Source organism: Dermochelys coriacea, chromosome 13 (assembly GCF_009764565.3).
Source record: "Dermochelys coriacea isolate rDerCor1 chromosome 13, rDerCor1.pri.v4, whole genome shotgun sequence".
Taxonomy (NCBI): domain Eukaryota; kingdom Metazoa; phylum Chordata; order Testudines; family Dermochelyidae; genus Dermochelys; species Dermochelys coriacea.
Window position 1 is genome coordinate 20332698 of NC_050080.1, and position 22500 is coordinate 20355197.

At 44.6% G+C, this 22500-nt stretch overlaps 1 protein-coding gene across 2 annotated transcripts in view; it reads right to left on the reverse strand.

The window, feature by feature from the left end:
- Positions 1–12211, reverse strand: part of RIMS4 (regulating synaptic membrane exocytosis 4) — a 90494-nt gene extending 78283 nt beyond the window's left edge. Inside the window, exon 1 of one of the 2 annotated variants that reach the window (XM_038369818.1) lies at positions 11535–12211. In XM_038369818.1, the coding sequence (XP_038225746.1) occupies positions 11535–11631 (97 nt within the window). In that variant the 5' untranslated portion in view covers positions 11632–12211. The remainder of the gene's footprint in view (positions 1–11534) is intronic. The other variant, XM_038369819.2, reaches the window with a different exon arrangement.
- Between the last annotated feature and the right edge of the window lie 10289 nt (positions 12212–22500).

The window sequence follows — 22500 nt, forward strand, 5'->3', positions numbered from 1 at the left end:
AAGATGGGTATTATTTACCCTTCTCCAGTCCTCTGGGACCTCACCCATCCTCCCTGAGTTCTGAAAGATCATCACAAATAGTCCAGAGACTATTTCAACTAGTTCCTCAAGTTACATTAGGATGAATTTTATCAGGTCCTGCCAACTTGAGTACATCTAAGTTATCTAAATATTCTTTAACCTGTTCTATCCCTATTCCGACCTGTGTTTCTTCCCCCTTGTTAAGATTTGTATTGAGTATCTGATCACCATTAACCTTTTTAATGAAAACTAAAGCAAAATAGGCATTAAACACCTCAGCCTTCTTGATGTCATCAGTTAGTAGCTCTCCTTCCTGGGTAAGTAGAGGACCTACACTTTCCTTCATCTTTCTCTTGCTCCTAATATATTTAAAGAACCTCTTCCTATTGCCTTTTATGTCCCTTCCTTGGTATAACTCATTTTGTGCCTTAACTTTTCTAATTTTCTCCCTGCAAGCTCATGCTATTCAACATTTAAAATAAATATGGCAAAATTCCTATTGTCTGAAAACAAGGCTATGTTTTCACTGGAGAAAAAAGTGTGTTTTCACAGTGAGGGAATGAATTTGAATCAGCTGTCTTCTTGTGAAATTCTAGGAGAGACTATGCACTCTAGAGTTTTTACCTCAATGTAACAAGTCAGGGTAAGCCCTGGGGGGGGGGGGGTGAGTATATAGGGTTGAGCTTGACTAGCTATCTGTGCCTTTTCTCCAGGAGTATTTTACAGAGAGAAAGCTAATGGAAGGGTCATTCTCTTGCCTTAAAAACACAGCCCAAACCACCAATAATTCCAAACCACATGCAAGACTGGAGGCCTATCATATTTTACATCAGTTAACAGAGGGTTTCAACCAATTGGACTGTAGCATGTAAATGACAGAGACATAAGCGATTGGCTGAGCTACTCTACTTTGTCTGTAATAAGCCTGTTACTGAACAATGAGCTGTTCACAATAGCCAGAAATCAATCTCATCTTAAAAAAAGCAAAAAGTCTTTCTCCTATCTTATTTCCCTAACGATCCTATCAAAACACAAATACGCAAAAAAGAGTCCATATGAAAATCTGGTTCAAAATTTTAATATTGTGTGTATCAACACAGAGAAGGAACCCTGAATAGGGGGCCCGGGATGAAGCATATGCCCAGAAATAAAGGGTTAATAGGAACCTGAAAGCCAGCAAATCCATTCAGTGGCACCTGAAGTGGAGACATAGACCTAGCTGGGGACAAGCAGACCAGGTGGTTCCAATAACCAGAGGAAGGACTGCAAGGCCAAAAGCAGAGAACAGAGAGGAGAGCCACAGACAGGAGTGTATACTTTGGGACTGGCCTCAAAGGGAGAGGGCAGATACAGCAACGGTGAAGGGGTTCCAGGCAGCTCTCAGTGAGGCTAGCTGCCCTGACAAAGCTCCTCTGCAACAGGCTGGGAAAAGCTGCAAGGAAAAACGAAATTCCAGGGAGAGAGGACTGGAGAACACTCCTCCATGACAGACTCCTGCCAAGAGGCAAAGGGAGGAATCAGCCCAGGGAACCAGGATTTGGAACATAAGAAACAGACCCTCACTGCTTATCAAAAGGGCCCTGGACTGGAACCCAGAGGAGAAGGGTGGGCCTGCATTCTTCTACACCCCTTCACAGGAGGAGTGAGCTACGGTTCAGAGCTAAAGGGGAAAAGGACTACTGCCCAAGGCCCGCTACATGGCCACTAAGACTTAGTGTTTTCATTTGAACTTTTTGGTGACCCTACAAGCAGTGAGGCTTATCAGAGGGCTGAGTCGTAGGAAGAAACTAAACAGAGTGGCTTAGTAACTGCCGACAAGAGATGAAAAAGGCTGCTATGCCACGATTAGCCATAAGGAAGACAGAAATTCTATGCCCACGCTGGTCCAGGAGCTGTACATAGACAAAGTTATAATTATGTCTGTTTTTGCACTGTTGTGGCAAGCACAGTGGACGCAGGTCTAACCCAGGGATGTCCAACCTGAGCCTGAGAAGGAGCCAGCATTTACCAATGTACATTGCCAAAGAGCCAGAGTAATAAGTCAGCAGCCCCCACATCAGCTTCCCCTCTGCCCCACCCCAGCTCCCAGTGCCTCCTGCCCACCAGCAGCCCTGCCAATCAGCGCCTCCCCCTCCCTCCCTGCACCTCCTGATCAGCCATTTTGTGGGGGGCAGGAGTGAGGGCATGGCAGGCTCAGGGGAGGGGGTGGAGCGGGGGCAGGGCCTGTGGCAGAGCCAGGGGTTGAGCAGTGAGCCCCCCCCCCCGGCACATTGGAATGTTGGCGCCTGTAGCTCCGGCCCCAGAGTTGGTGCCTATACAAGGAGCCGCATATCAACTTCTGAAGAGCCACATGTGGCTCCGGAGACACAGGTTGGCCACCCCGGTCTAACAAGTCTATTGAAATTATAACTGCAGCTATGACACTATGGAAAGGACATGCATAACACAGGCCCTAAAATGACTAAGCACCCTTTTGGCAGGTTCTTTGGGAAGACTCCACCCTAATACTGCTTTCTACATACACTTCTGTTATTGACACACCAACTGCAGTTTAGTTCCAGTTCATAGAATGTAGGTGGTTTTCAAGCATGCTGCAGTTAAGCTGTGGATGCTGATGGTATGCAATGCCCCTGCCATGGAATTCTCTTCTTTTGGCTGCTGAACCCATCCATGAAGTAAAGCAGAATTCATGAGGCCCTGATGACAAGGCACATTAGAAGAGGTTTTCTATTGTATATGTTTACAGAATCATAGAAATGCAGGTCTGGAAGTGCCTTTGAAAGATCATTGATTCCAGACCACTGCTCCAAGGCAGGATTAAGTATATCTAGCCCATCCCTGACAGGTGTTTTGTCTAACCTGTTCTTTAAAAATTCCCAATGAAGGGGATTCCACAATCCCCCTGGGTAACCTGTTCCTCTGCTTAACTATCCTTGTAGTTAGGAATAAACTTTTAATCTAAAACCTATAACTCCCTTGCTGCAAACTACTCCAATTACTACATGTGCTAACCTCATCTACAATGAAGAATACTTGACCACCATCTTTAGAACAACCTTTTATATAGTTGAAGACTGTTATATCCCCCCCCCCAGGATTCTCTTCTCTAGACTAAACATGCCAAATTTTTCAACCTTTCCTCATAGGTCATGTTTTCTAAACTCCTTTTTATTTTTGTTGCTCTTCTTTAGAGTCTCTTCAGTTTCTCCACATCTTTCTTAAAGTGTGCTGTCCAAAACTGGACACAATACTCCAGGTAAGACATCACCAGTGCCGAGTAGAGCACAATAATTACTCCCATTTCTTATATGTGACACTCCTGTTAATGCATCCCAGAATGACATTTGCCTTTTTCACAACAGCATCACACTGTTGACTCATTTTCAGTGTGATCCATTATAATCCCCAGATCCCTCTCTGCAGTAAAGCTGCCTATTCAGTTCTTCCCCATTTTGTATTTGTGCATTTGATTTTTCCTTCCTAGAAGTAGTGCTTTGCACTAGTCTTCACTGAAATCCATCTTGTTGATTTCAGACCAATTCTGTAATTTATCAATATAATTTTAAATTCTAATCCTGGCCTCCAGAGTGCTTACAAACCCATCCAGCTTGGTGTCATCTGCACATTTTATAAGCACACTCTCTACTCCGTCATCCAAGTCATTAATGAAAATATTTAATAGTACCAGACCAAGACAGGCCCCTGTAGGACTTCACTGTCAAACTGGCAGGACATGTCAAGCTAACAATTGATAACTACTCTACACCGTCTCTGCGTTACTCAACACAACACAAGCCTTCATGTTTAAAGTAGTATTTCTCCATACTTTATTAAGGCAACATAGCTACGAACTTGCATTCCTGTAGGTCAATTACATTTTCAATTACAGTACAGGGGAAAAAATGTGAAATCTTTCTCAACCTGTTATAATCTTTAAGGTGCTGATCACTCAGAGCATTGTATAGACAACTAGCATTCTGCAAAGCCAGCTGAGTTCTTTCGGAGTTTGGGTAAAATGGCATAACAGAGTAATGAGGCTGAGATGAAACAGGGTATTGGCTGCCATTGTGATTTGACTGATTTGATTGTGGCTGGATTTTGTTTGAGGGGTAGGGCTACTGAGTTTTGTATTATTTGTGTGTGTTATGCCATAGCAGAGCTCCCAGGGTCTTTATATGGGTGCTTTTTATCATTTTACAAATCCAAATAAATAAAGTGTGCTGCCCAATTACTATGCCAGTTAGATGCCCAAAATGCATGTGCAGCTCTGTGCCTAATTTGTGCAGGCAATTATATACCTAATTAGCCGTCAATTGCTCTATTCTCTTTTGTCTTTATATCTGTTCACAGATTATACACTTTAGATTTCACTCCTTCATTCAGAAGACAAAACAGAACCTTGTAGGAACATCACTTTGGTAGATGTACATTCAATGTCTTCTTAATAGTTAGTCTATTATAAACATTACATGGATGGACCAATCAAACACCACATTAGTGTGAATCACACCCTGGTAGTCCACATTACTGCTCCGCATAGATAAGCCCTTAGATACAAGTCATTTTTGGTGTTTTTCCAGTGTTTATTTGATAAACATTGCTTGGGCGGGGGGTTGTATTGAGGCTGTTTTATTGGTCTTTATCAGATAAATCCAAAATCAGAAGCCATATAAATAGTTCTGAGGAGAAGACAACATCCTTATTTAAGTGTGCTAATGGCACTTCAAAGTGCCCTGTACGGTCTGCAAGAAATATCTGTGGAAGACAAGATTGCAGTGATCAGAGCCCTGTGTAAACCCATCAAATGCCAAGTCAAACTGCAGTGCTGAAACATGTTAGCAACTCACAGGTTTCTAAATTAAAACGTGCACATTTCTAATCTAGCCTACAGCACTCAGAAATATGGGCAGGATAACTCACAATCTCAAAAAAATAATTGTACAAATAAATTATTTCTCAAAACAACTGACCCAATTAAAGTTTAATTCCTCTCTACACAAAGCAGATGCATACGTTCTGTCAAATAGTGATGTTGAAGTAAAGTAGTTGCATTTCACAACTTGTCCTCATGTAGAAACCTGACAGAGTAAAGGATTTTTTTAGCTAGGAGAACTGTGCTTTTGACTTAATAAATGTTGCACTAGAATTAATTTTACATGAATTAGAAGTGGCGGAGAAACAGTTGCTCTTAGTCAGAAAGGTTTTCAGGGACAGAATCTCCTACTTAGAGTAAACTGACAGCAAAACGACTCACACAAAGAGACATCATGGAGGGAAGGGTTTCTCTTCTCCATGCTTTGGGGCTCAAAAGATAGTTTATAATCAGCATTCTTCATCTTCTGTACCAATCTCTTTAAAACTAACGAGCACTTTTCAAACACCTAGGGTGTGAGTAATAGGTGCAGATGGACTCTAATGTAGCTACGCTGCTATAAAGGAAATCCACGAGATTTTCAAAAAAAGTTTGGCAAACAGTTGGAGCACTGAGGATTCCCTGATATCCTCAGATACAGATTTTTCAGATTGTTGGCACTTTTGAAAAGTAGAAAAAATTATTTTGGGTTAGATTTAAATTAAAAAAAAAAAAAAAATCACAAAAATTTGAAATTTCTGGCAAATGGAAAAATTGAAGAAAAAATTGTTTTGGGTCAAATGAAATGTTATATTTGGATTTTGAGCATTTTTTAGACATTATTGAAATGTTTACAAATAAAATTAAAGGAAATTTCAAAACAAAAGTAATTTCAAACTGAAAAATAAACATTTTGTTTTGAAAATGTTGAAATGAAATGTTTAGATTTTTCAGAATTTTTTTCTTCTAAAAACCCAAACAATTCAGCAAAAATCAACACATTTCTGAATCTGCATTTTCTGACCCAAAAAAAGTTTTCTAAAAATTTCATCCAGAGCTGGCTAGGCCTATAGAGGGGAGTATGCTGTAGTCATGGTCTATGCACACTGGGGAGCTGCATGAGGAATTCAGTTTACTTGAGTCAGAATTCCTTGTATCTGGGGCAGTGCACCTCTGGATTATCCCCAGTGCAGGCCACTGCCCCATAGGCATAACTGAGCCCCTAGTTAACAATAGGCTTTGAATGTCACTGTACTACAATCAAGAGACAATAACGACTTCAGTCTGACATGTATTAAGAACACATTTAGGATTTAAAAATTACGATTCTGGTCATGCAGCGCACGGATGTTCTTGCTACCTCCTACATACTATTACCATAAACACGGGGCACTTGCATAACAGAGCACCGACCAATTACCCTGTAAGAGGAGGCTTATAGGGTCCTCCAAAACTTTCCAAGGCAATCTAAGGGAAGCCAAACTAGCCCATATGAACTCAAAAATGAACTTCACATTATGGAATTCACTCATATTAACAATTAGCATCTTCTATAAAACGTTTGTATTCAATTGCAGCACAGCACTGGAATTGAAAATATCAATGGGAACTTTAGAACACACAGAGGCACTTTTTATTTCATAATTTTATACATATTTTAATGCTTAACAGTACAGAGAAATTCAGCCGATCCAACCCAGACAAAGAAGTTACAAACTTCTCCACAAGCCCACAGCAATCACGTTACTCTAGTCCAATATGTCTTAACTCTGTTTTTACAGCTCCATTAAATTAACATTTTATTTAGCTTCTCTTCAAAGCACATGCTGGTAATAGAATAATGGCTGTCACTCTGTGACATTGTGTACAAGCAGCAGCACCATAGTTGCTCGGACTTGGTTGTCATCAAGAAACGGATAACTCTACTGCTTCCTGAGCGGGCATCTGTGTAAATGAGGATGGAATTTACCAACATTTTGGGAGACAGTTTGACATTTTGACAGTGGCAACCATTTTGTCTCTTGGTCACAAAGTTAATTTGGGTACTTTATTCTACCCTCAGCAAGTTTTATTTTTAACTCACATTCACTTGCGATAGTTCACCATTTGGCAAGCCAGGATCTTGCAACAGATTACTACATGGATACAAAGATATAGAATGTTTCATTTCAGCCAATCCCAGGAAAAATGTACTGTCGTCATGTTGTGGCACAGTTAAGATTTCCATCTTGATACTAATAAAAGTATGCTCTGGATTAAGGCTCACATTTTCAAAGTTGAGCACACAAAAATGCACCCACGCTTATGCACTTAGTTTGCATGTGCAGTGACCATGATTGTGTTTGCAGTCAAGGTAAATACAAACTAAGGCCCCAATCCTGCAAATTACTGCTTGTGTGTGTCTTAGACTGCTGTTACCACAATCAACTCCACTAGCTTCAAAGGCATTCCAAGCAGGTGCAGGATTGTGGCAGAGCTGAGCAAACACACTCATATTTATATCCAGGCACAAATGTGAAAATTCAAGCTTCACTTTAATTTCTTCCATTTAGCTCCTTTTCGTCTATTGCTTTATAACTGTACAATGATCAGAGCTAGGACAGACACGTCTATAAATTATAATAATGATATAGGACCATTAGTAATAAAGACTCCTGTTTTGAAGTTCTTGTTCCCACTGACATGGATGGAAATTTTGACTGAATGAGGACTGCTAGACTTGACCAATAGAAGCACAGGAAAGTTACATTTATTAAGTTTAAAAGTATTGGTAACCCATTGTTCTTATGCTATTTACTGTAGACAGTAATTTCTCCGTGTAACAGCACTGCTATGTCTTAATGGTGAGCAGACCCTGTTGCTCATTTAGGACATCTGTCTCTGGATCAGTCTGGCTACTCCTCAGCTATTGATGCCATTAGTAATGCAAATTTCAGCACCATTTCCTACCTCCCATCTTTTCAGACCCATGAAATCTGTAACAGGTCCTGCATGCAGAAGGGCATATTCGCAGGTCAGTCAGTCAATCTCCCTGGCATAGGATGTAGTTCAGGGACTGTTCAGATGAGAAATCAGTTTATTTACTAGAAGTTCTGCACATCTATCTGCATCTTGTGGACCCTGCCCCATCTGCTCTTGCATAGACTAGTATGGACTGAGGCTCTTTCTGTACCCATTTCACCAATGAGAAGTCAGCAGAAGCTCTGAAACATCAGAGGAGTGCAGACTAGGTATTATTTGCATATTGGCAGACACAAGAGATGTGAAAGCAATTCAGCTGTTGCCAAGACCATGGACAGTGAAGAAAAATGAGGCCCAAGACAGGAGGGGAGATCTTCTGCAATTAAAAGCATTTTCAAAGGTTATTATATACCAAGTTCAAAATCTGGCCCCTTTTCCAGGCCAGTGTTAACTCTATCCAATCAGTTGAAGCTAGAAATGCAGGTACCCTTAGGTTCAGTAGTGCTATTTAGCAAAAAGAAAAGGAGTACTTGTGGCACCTTAGCGACTAACAAATTTATTTGAGCATAAGCTTTCATGAGCTACAACTCACTTCATCAGATGCATCCAATGAAGTGAGCTGTACCTCATGAAAGCTTATGCTCAAATAAATTTGTTGTACTTGTGGCACCTTAGAGACTAACAAATTTATTTGAGCATAAGCTTTCATGAGGTACAGCTCACTTCATTGGATGCATCTGATGAAGTGAGTTGTAGCTCATGAAAGCTTATGCTCAAATAAATTTGTTAGTCTCTAAGGTGCCACAAGTACTCCTTTTCTTTTTGCGAATACAGACTAACATGGCTGCGACTCTGAAACCTAGTGCTATTTAGGTTTCCTCTTTACTCTTCATTGAAGGCCATGCCAGCTCTAGTGAATTTCCTTCCCAATTATTTTAATCTGACCCAAGTGAGAAAACTTGATGATTTGGGGTCAAGGGCCTTCTTCCCTTTAGAATACAGTATGTCAAGTTTCCTCTAAACTTTGCCATTTATTAACTTTTCTTCCTCATTAAGAAGGCTCCCTTCTAGTATAGCAGAGAATCTCATCTTTATTCAAAATGGAAGATAAATGTATTGAAACTGGATTGTTTGCTCTGTCAGCATTCCTCCCTTCTTTATATTATGGGGTTAATCTCTTCTTTTCTATTGCTCTCTTCTACAGATGATATTTTGCCAAATGCAGTATCCATTATCCTGTGCTGTGTATCAGATTTTTTTTAAAATTAGAATTCATAATGCAATTAGATCTGGTCAGAATCTTGTGAATTTCAGAAGCTTGCCTAAATCTAAATGTTATAGTCTCATGTTTGTCACAATGTGATTATTTATGATTTCTCCAATTTCCACAAAATATGTTTTGTCTAACAAAAATGGTTATTTATGCTTATTTGTATTTTTTGTGAAAGAGGCAACAATCCAAAATGTCACTTTTTTCTTTCTGAAATCACCAGTAGAAATAGCAGCAGTGTTCATGGAAATATGAATTTGTATTCATATTTCCAAAGTAAGGGACAATATTGCAAATACTTATTACCAACCATAATGCCTCCTACCTTGAGTAGTTATATTAAGATTAATGGGTCTAACTCAGGGTAGTAAGCAGTGCTCCAGTAACAAGCATTTGAAGGATGAGGCCATAACTGTAGATTTCATGAATTCAAAGGCATATCTTTTCATAGGCTGGAATATTAACATTCATGAGTGATTGTTCAGGAATGAGAGAGATCAAATAAATAAAATTCTGACTACAACCATATCTCTTTAGATGCTGGAATAGGAAGAAGCGTTCACTTAATGTATCAGTCTTCTCAGACCCAACATGGTTAGCCCCTCACTGAGGAAATATCCATTCAAGTCATTGTGTCAGGTTCTTGGGCTCCAAAGTGTCTCACCAGAAATAATTTCTGAAGCCACATCAGAGACTTCTCAAAGCTCCTGTTATTGCCTTGCCTGGTCCTCCAGTTATCACAATCAAATTGAATATGAAGAGCAAATAAATCATTTGTTGAGATCTCACACCTCTTCTTCTTCGATGCAGGATTTTAAACATATTAAAATATATTCAGTTGGAGGATGCTAAAACCTCCTTCCTGTCCTCTACACTTGCTTGCATGCTGACAGAAGTTAATCACTTCTGACTTTTATATATTTATTTTTTACTTTGATTCCTCTAAAAACAATAATTTTGTGTGTGTGACATCTCACTTGCACATGTACCCATCTTTTCTTGTGGGCAGCTGCATTTCTTGGGATGAATTTACAAGACAGGTATTTGAGAGATGCAGCCAAGAAAGTAGGTATTAAAATACTCATGTAACTCTTAAGTAACAATCTCTGCATTTGTTACACAAAAAAGAGATTAAAAACATATTACCAGAAAGTGAGTTTGTGCTTGAAGTGCAAATCATTACACATTTTCACAATAAATTGATAGGAATGAAGAGCATGCTTATATCCCACTCTCTATATAATCTCATTTTAATACATTCTTTTCCCACTCAGCTTTGTGTCTTCTACAATGCCATCCCGTATGCCTGGAATGCTCTCAAGGATCTTTCTCTCTTGTTCAATCCTACCTCTTGAATTTCTCTCACCTTCATGCGTCTCCCTATTAATTACCCTTTCTCCTGAAGCATTCTGTCTTGTCTGATTTACACTACGGAGTAGGGACTATATTTGCAAATCTGGATAAATGGTTGCCTAAATTCTAAAAGAGCCGTTTAAATATTACCAGTTTAGTGTATTTAGTCTGAAGAGTTCATTGTTCACATTGAAAAGTACTTGGAGCTTGGACACAATGTACAGCAGAAGATGCCTTTTTTGTTTAAAGTACCGTCATCCACCATCCTCTCTGGAAGGCAGCTGAGCATAAGAGAAGGATTAAGATTTGCACCATTCCTTTGTGAAGACATTAATTTGAGAGAGTGAGTGCATTTCCTTATGCAAAAAATCTCTCTTTTTAATCCCCTCACCCTAATGCAGGTTCCTAACCCCATGTCTCACTATACACAAAAGGTGCTGGGCAGCCATTGGTGGATGGCTTAGGGAAGTCAATCAGTGGATGGGTCTCTGTCACACCCCAATCCCTCAGCTGAGCCAGGCAGGGCTAGAGCCAACACATCACAATCCCACATTCTCCCGCTAAAAACCAGCAAATCTTCTAGCCTTTCCACCCCCATGGCCGGCAGAGTCACAGCCACCAGCTGCAGTCACTCCTCTGTAGCGTCAGTGCTTAGCACAAGGGTTGGTGGGAGACATTTATATCTATCTATACACCCCCCTCCCATACAACATGCTAGAACCCTCGTTCCCCCCCTCCCACAGTATGTCCTGAGCTGCCTCACTATTTCTGCCAAGTCTATCGGGCCCTCCCCCATTAATTCATTCACTCACTCACTACCCCACCCAGCCACCCTCATTCACGTGTTCGCTGCCTCCCCCTCTCTCCATTCACAGCCCCGCTGCACTCGGAGGCACTGGCCCTCTCTCTTCCCTGCCCTCCATTGATGCCCCCCTGCAGAATCGCCGGTACCTCTCTCCCCAGGAATGGTCCCCACCCCTCGGGCCAGCTCTCCCCCATATGCATTACACCCCCCGCCAGCCCCACTGACACCCTTCCAGCGCCCCGGGCTCCCCGCCCCACGGCCGGCCCCCTTACCCGCGTCCTCCTCGTCAAAGCTGTTCATGCAGGGGAAGTAGATGGCCAGGGCCTCGAAGGAGGCGGACAGGCTGAGGCGGCTCTGCGAGCGCTCCATGAAGAGCCCCGGGCCGGGGGCGCTGCCGGGGGCCTCGGCCGCCGCCTGCGGCTTGGGCAGCTTCGACGCCCCATTCTTCACTCGGAGCACGGCCCGCGGCGTCTTGGCTACTGCGGGGGCCTCGGGAGGCGAGATGGGGGCGACGGCGGAGGGCAGGTGGGAGGCGGAGGGGCTCAGCCCCGCCCGCGGGAGGCTGCGGGACTCCCCGTGGGATCTGGGAGGAGGGCGCTGCTCGCTGCTCCGGGGACGGGCGGAGAGCGATGGGCAGGCACCTGCCGCCGGGGCCCCTGGGCGCGATGCAGGCTGGCGCTGCCGGAGCAGGAGGCGGCGGCGGCGGCGAGCAGCTGTCCTTGGGAAAGGCACCGGGAGGCTGGAAGGAGACACTGGCGGCGACTGCTGCTCAGCGGCTGCTCGCCGCCTTCCTAGGGCTCCCCCTTCCCCGGCGGGCGCGGCTGGCCAGATGCGTCCCCTGGCGGGCTGCGCTCCCCTCGCCTGCTCCCGACGCCCCAGCCCTTCATTCAGCGGCGCGCCGGGGCGGGGGCTGCCATGAAGTCATCCCGGGAAGGCAGCAGCTCCAATCAAAGCCGACGGAGCGCAGGGGCGGGGCGGGGGCGCTGCCTGCGCGAAAGGGGGGCCGGGCTGCCAGGCGCTAGGTTGCCCCCCCTTCTCCTCCTCCAGGGCTCCGCCCGAGCATGGCTCCTCCCCGCACACCTGCTCCGGAGCGCTCCCCTGGGCAGCGCCCGGGCCCTGCCGCTGCGTTCTCCAGGCGGAGCGGATGGGCAAAGCCAGCCCCTGCTCCACGCTGGGCCAGCGCAGCCCCGCCGTGCCTGGTGCCGTGGAGCAGGGAGCGCTGGGGACTGCTGGAGATCCACTAGGGGCTGGGGGCTAAAGCCACTAGACACGGGAAGGGCGAGCGTTTGGGGACCAGCCCAGGGGAAGGGGGAGGGGGAGCGGTGGGGCAGCTGCTCCCCCATGCACTGCAGGGGAAGGGGAGAGGGAGAGTGCGCTCTGGTTTCAGCAGAGGTTGGGGGGCTCACCCCCCCCTTCCCGTTAACCCCTGGGCATAGGTGCTGGAAAAAGGGGTGCTGCCGCACCTCCTGGCTTGAAGTGGTTTCCATCTATACGGGGTTTACAGTTTGCGTCGATAGCTCTCAGCGTCCCCACTATCCAAACTGTGTTGCTGATCGGTCTGGATGATTATCCTCTATAACTGTGCCTGTCTCTCCCCCCCCCCGCTGCCCCCGTTTCTCCCTCCCTCCCCGCTGTTCACAGCTCAAGCCTGTGGCTTGTGCTGTTTCAGGACTTCCTGAGGCCAGGGTTGGATTTAAGGATTTCAGTGGGAAAATACATTGGGAGCACCTTTCAAGAAACCCAGGTGGACCGTCCCACATTGGTGAGAGCGGGGTAGCTGGAAATCAGAAGCAGCAGAGGCTGAGAAGAAGGCCTAATGGGAGCAGGAGATGAGCTTGGGGAGATAAGGGTGCAAGATTTGCTTTCCCTTGTTGGCCAGAACATAGTGGGTGAGTATGAATCGCCCTACACAGTATTCTGGATATTAGCCTCTCTCTAATCAACAGAACATCATTAACTCACCCCCCCCCCCACACACACACACTGTTTTTCTTTCACTCCTTTCCTTTCCTCCATGTTTTTTCTTTCAGTCTCACCCTCCCTCCCTTTCCCTGGGGTGGGCTGTCTCCTTTATTCCCCTTGTCAGTTTCTCCTTCTTCCTTCTCTCACGTCCCCACTCTGCTGTACTCCCGGGGTGTGCCCTCTTCACACCCAGGGCCAGCCACGCTCTCTCACTTATAAGTAAGGCTAAAATTTTGTCATGGTTACTTTTAGTAAAAGTCACAGACTGGTCACGGGCAATAAATAAATAGTCACAGAAGCCGTCACCTGTCTATGACTTTTGCTGCTATGGCTCCATGGTTTCCCACACCACCGTGGTGGCTGGGAGCTGTGGGGTTCCCCCTCTGCCCGTGGCAGCTGGGAGCAGCAGGGTGACCATATTTCCCAAAGAGAAAAGGGGACACCCCTTTCCCCCACACAAGGCTGTCGCCCGTCACTGGAACCTTGAGGGCTCCCTCAAGAGTCTGTCACCTTTCACTGGAACCTTGCAGGGCGGGGGGCCCTGTCACCTGTCGCTGCTGTCGTGGGAACCCTGCCAAGGCCCCACTGGCCATAGGCGCCGACTTCCTGATTTCTTGGGGGTGCTCAACCCCCACCCCTCCCCTCAAAGCCCCACCTTTTCCCCCAAGGCCCTGCCCCACCTTGATTCTTTCTGCCCCTGTTCCGCCCCCTCCCCCGAGGGTGCCCTATAGACAACTGGTGCCTCCCCATACTGGGGTGGGCATAATCTAAAGGGGAGGTCCCATGACTGAGCACATGTCGTCATTGTTCCCCACCGGGAACACCCCCACTGTGCCCAGCGCGGGGCCACATTACTGCCGGGGGGGCACTCTATCCTCCCTCTGCACCTGCCCCCCCCCGGCACATTCCTGGCAGGAGGGAGCTCGGGTGGGGAGTGGGAGGGAGCTGCTGCTAATGTGGACCCCTCCCAGTCGCTACTCTGCAGCCCAGCAGCTGCCTGAGGGAGCCTGGCTGGGGAGGCGACTTCCACTCCCTGCCCAGGCTTGGCTGCTGGGGACCATGGCTGAGCAAGCTGGAAACATTTCAGGTGGAGGGGGGCTCTGGCTTACTTGCCCCGGTCCCTGTGTGAGTTTGTTCTTATTCCCCGCCTCCACCAGCCAGGGGAGAAGGGGTAACTGGGAACTTGCAAGCAGGGAGGGTGGGAAGGAGAGAGGAAGGGGTAGTACAGAGCAGGGCTGCCTGGGCCAACAGCACATCAGTCTACAGGAGCACCCCAATCTTTGTTTACATTAGTGGTTTGGTCCTAATAAGCATGGTATTGTCTATTATCCTTTATCTCTGCCCCTCCCTCGCCTTCTATCTTTCCCTCTCTTGGAAGATCCCATTGCCACCCCTAACACATAGCATCATAGTACTGGAAGGGACCTCAAGAGATCATCTAGTTCAGTGGTCCCCAACCTTTCTGTGGGAATAGCATATTCCCATTCCCAGAAGACTGTGGCGGGCACCAGACACCCCGCCGCCAAAATGCCAGGAGAAGCGGCAGCAGCAAGAAGCGTTGCCGCCAAAATGCTGCCGAGAAACAGCAACGCTTCTCGGCAGCATTTCGGCAGGCAGCTCTACAGCAGCTGTGCTCAGCGGCGGCATTTCGACACAAAGTGCACACAACTGCCTTGGCGGGTGCCATTGTGCCCGTGGGCACCACACTGGGGATGCCTGGTCTCGTTCAATCCCCTGCAGTCATGGCAGGACTAAGTATTATGTAGACCATATTATATTATCCCTGACAGGTGTTTGTCTAACTGGCTCTTAAAAATCTCCAATGATGGAAATTCCACAGCCTCTCTAGGCAATTTATTCCAGTGCTTAACCACCCTGACAGTTACAAAGCTTTTCCTAATGTCCAACCTAAACCACCCTTCCTGCAATTTAAGCCCATTGTTTCTCGCTTAGAGGTTAAGGAGAACATTTTTTCTCCAACCTCTTTGTAGCAGCCTTTTATGCATCTGAAAATTGTTACGTCCCCTCTCCGTCTTCTCTTCTCCAGATTAAACAAACCCAATTTTTTCAATCTCCCTCATAGGTGATGTTTTCTAGACCTTTCATCATTTTTGTTGCTCTTCACTGGACTTTCTCCAGTTTGTCCACATCTTTCTTGAAATGTGGCACCCAGAACTGGACACAGTACTCCAGCTGAGGCCAAATCAGCATGGAATAGAGCCGAAGAATTACTTTTCATGTCTTACTTACAACACTCCTGCTAATATATCCCAGAATGATGTTCATTTTGGGGTTTTTTTGCGCAATACTGTTAACTCATATTTAGAGTCCACTCCCAGATCCCTTTCCTCAGTTGTTCTTCCTAGGTAGCCATTTCCCATTTTGTATGTGTGCAACTGATTATTCCTTCCTAAGTGGAGTATATCTAGCAGCCCCTCTTTTAGGTATGAGTCTACTGCTTATTTTAGATGTGGGCCCTCGGAGCTGGAAAAGAGATTGAGTTTTCCCCCTACACTATATTTTATAGTTAAGAGATTATCCCTTCCAGCCCTATAGTATTTATAAATTGGTGAAACCAATTGAATTGTAGAGAAATTACTCTAAAAGTAATTCTCAGGAAAGAAATTCTCTCGAGTTCTTGAACCACACTGTAGTAGTCTAATTGAGAATTAAATGCCAGCTATAAATTCTGTAATATGGGTCTAAAACTTCCTAGACCTCTATAGGACTTTTTCAAAAAGAGTAGGTTTGAGATAGGGCCCTTTATGTGCATCAGATCTGTGAAGTATTACCATTTTTCCCTAGCTGGCCAGTAAATATTTATAAATGTCTTAAACAGAGCTCCTGTCTGTATTACACCTTTATAAGACACTATAGCCACCAAAGTGTTATGGGAAGTTATGACACTAATATTGTTCCAGTTATTTAGTTTACAGTGGCTGGAATTGTCTAGATACTCGCTATATGCAGTGTGGATAATCATTTTATGGGACTTGTTCTATCCACCTTATAGTCTTAGAAAAACATTTGGATCCCATGTTTCATAATAAGTGTCAGTGAAAGGCAAATGTTCCATATCTTGGAATACAGGGAAACCCTTCAGAAAAATAGCCACCATGCCTACAGTACTGAATGTTCTTGATCAAACAATGTAGTAAAACTACAAATGGTTAAGGATGCCTTCCCAGAGCAGCTACAGCATTTGTTTCTGCACTGTGCATCTTATTGGCTGCATATTCCTTAAGTACAGTAGCAAAGGCTACGAGGTAAGAACTAAAAATATTATTAAAGCTAATGATAAAATTATATAATATGCAGATTGAGAAAAGAGTGTCTGTACATTTGGGTATAGTGCTTAGATCATCCACAAATACAAACTTTGTTTTTAAAGTCATAAGAGACATGTAGTACATAATTAGCAATAACCCAAATGTAGGTGAATACATTTAAGAATACAGTTTAGATATTAGCATCCAAGTATTCGGGTACATCACTCATGAAAAGTTCATACAGAGAGTTGGTTGTGGAAAGCAAATATAGCAATGATTGAAGATTGTCCCTCAGTAACTGAGAATTTAGGGTAGGCTGTCCATTTAGAAAATACAATCCATGAGGGAAGTAGTTCAGTTACTTTCCCCACTGCACTTCTCATTGGCACTCCAGCTCATCCCTCCTGGTATTGTCGATGTCTGGTGATGTGTTCTATGTAGATGTCCCTCGACCATCCGATGCCGTCCAACACCATGAGTTGTTGCACCAGCTGAATTTAACGTTGACCGATTCCACATTCCCGCAACACTCACTCATTACTGGGGTCCCAGGGGCCCAAGGCTCCGATGATCAGCACATGCGTCTGAACCTGGTAACCCTTAGCTCTCAAGGTCTTGGCCAGAGGGGCGTATTTCTCCATCTTTCCAGCATCGCAGAAGACTGGGGTCCTGTTCTCAAATGGCACTGTGATGTTTACCAGGATGATCTTCTTCCAGTCTTCATTGGTGATGGCGATGTCTGGTCACAGTTGGCTGTTAGTTCCAGGGATGGCAGAGATCACAGCAACCTTCCCCACAGGTGGCGGGATGGCTCTGGCCAGGTGACTCAAAAAGCTGTTGTTGACCAAAGACCCCTTCGCTCTCAGTACAGTGTTTCTAACATCAAGACAAAGAATGCCATTCATACCTCCTGCAGACAGCAACAAACCAATCCACATCTCCTTCCATTCCACAAATTTCCATGTTTGTTAAGAATTATCTCCAGTTAGTCATCAAAAGGGTGCTCTCAGCCTTCTTAAAGGAGTCTGCACCAAACTAACCTGGATAGCACTTACTTCCCTGCATAAAAATTTACCTGCTGCCACCATTCATCACCAGAAATGTGGTTTCTTGCCCAGTATTCCTGAGACTTTTCAGGCATTGAAATTACTGTTTTAAGGTCCCGTGTTTCTAGGCAGAAAGCATACACAATCAAATGATTTCTCCTAATCACTGATAGGAGGGTAAAAATAGACTTGAACGATGCTCTCTTCCCTTAGCTCTTTTTCACAAGCAAGCAGAGGACTCCTTTAGTCTGGAACAATGCAGTGGAACCATGGAAGTTGTCCTACTGAAATAGGGGCACCCTCCATCCAACAATTCACAAAGAAGATACGAGGGCTCTGCATCCTGCTCTAACTTCTAGCTCAAGCCAGTTTTGTGGTGGTGGAATTATTGATATGGGCAATCACCAAAACACCAATTTAGCCATAAATTCCTTTATTAAATCCAAAGGTCAAATGGTATTTATACAATTGCTCTAAACATGCATAAAAAGACTAATAAGCAATTTACTACATCCAAACATAAGAACAGCCATACTGGGTCAGGCCAATAGTCCATCTAGCCCAGTATCCTGTCATCCAATGGTGGCCAATGCCAGATGCTTCAGAGGGAATAAACACAACAGGTCATCATCAAGTGATCCATCCAGTAGCCATTCCCAGCTTCTGGCAAACAGAGGCTAGGGACGCCATTCCTGCCCAACTTGGCTAATAGCATTGGTGAACCTATCCTCCATGAATAACCAAATACTTATAAGCATTTGATCAAGATACTTACAAATAGGCTAAACCCTCAGGAGTGCTTAGACCATATTGATCAGCTCCAATGTGGGCAGGCAGGCATTAGCAATGAACCCTTTAACAAACAAGTGATGTCATTGCCAATTACTGACTTCAGCTAAAGACTAGTTTGAGACAGTTCACCATTATTTCCAGTCTTCATTTGGATAAGATGTACAGCGTCCTTCTTCCTCAAGGTCTTTCCTTTCTTGTTTCTTCCCCTCTCCCCCGCCCTTAGCAGCAGAACACTGGGAAGGTTTGGGCTTGTTTCTTTTAAGATCATTTTTCTTTGTCTTGTTAGTGCAGCTCTATATTTATTAATTACTTTCGAAACTACATTCTTCCCCCACTACAAGTAATTTACTTACTTTTCTTATGGCTTCTTTACTTGCTGATTGGGGCCTTCTTTACAACACATATACATATCCTTAACCAAACTTAAGCTAACTTTAATTCTTTAATTTTATTTTCATCCTACATATGGCATCTACTTTGACAGACTTGGATTGGAATTTGGGGTGCTACATAAACAGTGGAGCGAGTTTTAGACCATTTCCCAAAGGCTACTTTCCTGGGTTTATCTTCTGGCAAACCTTCTCCAGAATTACTGGCTCTAGATCAAAAGTACCAGCTGTCCCTTGGAGCTAAACATTGCTCACTCAGGAAGCTCAAAAGCAGCGTAGGCACAATTGCATCATTTACTCCCATTTACGTGAAAGCCCATAATATGGAGAAATCCTTTCTGGTTGACTAAACCTCAGATGGAAAAGGATATGGAGGCACATCCTCTGCTATTAACTTGGTCCACTAGTACTGGACAGTCTTATCTGGTGGCACAAAGAAAAATATCACCAGCCTATTCGTTCCATCCACACTCTGCGGTAACCGACTGCCATCACAATTAAACTGCATGCCTGTCCTTGCAACTGCAAATGCAGTTCAGAGCCTAGGGTGTTCTTGGAAAAAATACATGCAGATAAGTCCTCTGCTACCACTAAGTGCGGCAGAATTAGTGCCTGCAGCATTTCCTCCTCTGAAATTCTCAAGACAAACTATAAAACTTCAGAGGGCACCTGAACAGGGTGTCTTGCGGTCAATCATTCATGTACATTTCTGCTCTAGACACCATTAGATGTCTGGGGCAGGGATGTAACTAAAGAACTGATGCTTGTAGATGCTGTATTTGTTTACAGATGCAGTAAGCAACATAAATATTACTATGTGTTATATTGATACCTCTGACTGTCTAAAACAGCCAACAAAATTAAGGGCCTTATCCTGCCTCCATTGAAGTTCCACTGAGGATAAATGGCTTGCAGTGGTGTGTGGCCTACAGAACCTTTATTACTGGTGATGCACAAGAAGGAAAGAGGCTGGCTTGATTGTCAGATCCCAGGCTGAGTTTTCAGGGCTAGCAGCTAGAAGAGAGACTTTTTTACGTGAAATACGGAAAATAAGTTGAGCTGGAGTCACTGCATGGCAATAAAACATGGAACCTCATGATGACACTTTCACAGACACTTTTCACAGCAGAACTGCAATTTAAATTCAATTTTCAAAGACAGTACAGCAGAAAGAGCAGAATGAACTTATTGGGGATAGTGATGAAGTCAGGTGCTGAGTTCTGGATGGAATAAGAACTATGAGGAACACGTTACCATATTTTTAACAAGGCATCGCAACAGTACCAAGCAAGATCTTAGCAGCAGCAATAGTGAAAAATTGCTGTACACTGAAGCTGTTAGACAGTTCCTGTCTACAGTCTTGGCAACAGATTCAATGCGATAAGCAAGAGACATCTATGAGTCAAAAACTACTTCCGAGTTCCAATGCACAGAAGCTGCCTAAAAATGATGGGAGCTGATTTCTATTTATTTAAAGCTTACATCTAACATCTTAGAATAAGGAATGAGTTTATCCCCTGGCTAATGGTTTGGTCATCTAGACTAGAGTACTGTAAACCCTCTGAGGTTTCCTTTTTACTACTATCTAATCTAGAGACAGTGTTACCTACTGGATAGTGAACTAGATTGGCATTCAGAAGATCTGGCTTCTATTTACAGCTCTCCCACTGACTTGCTGGGGGACCTTGATTTTCCCATTCTCTGCCTCAGTTTTCCCATCTGTAAAATGGGGATAATGCTACTTCCCTCCTTTGTAAAGTGCTTTGAGATCCATCAGTGACCTGATCTGTGACAGCTAGGTGTATTATTTCCCAAAACATAGCAGCTAAATAATCTTCCTCTCACGCTGCTCCAGACATGTTCTCTTCCCATACTTGCCTATTCCCTTCACAGGCTTCCTCTCCCTTTTCAGATCAAATCCAAGCTCCTTGTCCTCATATTAAGGCTCTGCACAGCTTCTCAGCCCTTGTTGCCTCCAAAGTCCTCTCTTGGGCTCTTTACCCTACCTGCTTTTGTCTCCTTACTGCTTCCCCTTTCCCATTGTCAACTTCATGCCCCCATGCTTGGAATAGTGGCTTTCTGCCTGTGCAGGGTGGTGAATCACTGGAATGCGTTACTGTAGAGTGGTAAGACTTCTGTTCCATGAGATTACTTCAAGGGAAATACTTGTTTCCAGTGCCAGAGAATTTTTTAAAACACAACAAACTAAATTTGGGAGGATATTAAAAACAGTTATTGTGTCATACTATTGCTGCACACTGGAGGGATACATGGTGATAGAAAGCTACACGGAAGGCACTGTCGTAGGCAAGTCTAAACTTTGCACTGCACCTGATGCTCATGCATTGCAGTACCAAGAACCTTTTTCTGTACTAAACTTCACACTATGGAACAAATCTGCTCACTTTACCTAAGACCAGGGTCAAACTGGTAAGTGCGAAGTGCCCCAGTCAATATATTATGACCAGCTTACAACACACTGACATTCCCAGACCCCCACAATTCTGATCCACTTCATTCCACCTGAACCCAGTGCTCTGCTCCTCTTCCTAAGCCCCAGTGGGCCTGTGAAGAGTAGCGTATATACCATCAAACCTTTACTTTTTTATTCCTGCATTATTTTGGCATCTGTTTTTAAAACAAAATCAAAGAATATCACGGTTGGAAGGGACCTCAGGAAGTCATCTAGTCCAACCCCCTGCTCAAAGCAGGACCAATCCCCAACTAAAACATCCCAGCCAGGGCTTTGGCAAGCCTGACCGTAAAAACTTCTAAGGAAGGAGATTCCACCACCTCCCTAGGTAACGCATTCCAGTGCTTCACCACCCTTCTAGTGAAAAAGTCTTTCCTAATATCCAACCTAAACCCCCCCCACTGCAACTTGAGACCATTACTCCTCATTCTATCATCTGCTACCACTGAGAACAATCTAGATTCATTCTCTTTGGAAACCCCTTTCAGGTAGTCGAATGCAGCTATCAGATCCCCCTTCATTCTTTTCTGCAGACTAAACATTCCCAGTTCCCTCAGCCTCTCCTCATAAGTCATGTGCTCCAGTCCCCTAATCATTTTTGTTGCCCTCCGCTGGATGCTTTCCAAATTTTTCCACATCCTTCTTGTAGCGTGGGGCCCAAAACTGGACACAGTACTCCAGATGAGGCCTCACCAATGTCAAATAGAGGGGAATGATCATGTTCCTCGATCTGCTGGCAATGCCCTTACTTATACAGCCCAAAATGCCATTAGCCTTCTTAGCAACAAGGGCACACTGTTGACTCATATCCAGCTTCTCGTCCACTGTAACCCCTAGGTCCTTTTCTGCAGAACTGCTGCTTGGCCATTCGGTTCCTAGTCTGTAGCAGTACATGGGATTCTTCCGTCCTAAATGCAGGACTCTGCACTTGTCCTTGTTGAACCTCATCAGATTTCTTTTGGCCCAATCCTCTAATTTGTCTAGGTCCCTCTGTATCCTATCACTACCCTCCAGTGTATCTACCACTCCTCCCAGTTTAGTGTCATCTGCAAACTTGCTGATGGTGCAGTCCACGCCACGCCTCCAGATCATTAATGAAGATATTGAACAAAACCAGCCCCAGGACCGACCCTTGGGGCATTCCACTTGATATCAGCTGCCAACTAGACATGGAGCCATTGATCACCACTCGTTGAGCCCGACGTCTAGCCAGCTTTCTATCCACCTTATAGTCCATTCATCCAGCCCATACTTCTTTAATTTGCTGGCAAGAATACTGTGGGAGACCATTTCAAAAGCTTTGTTAA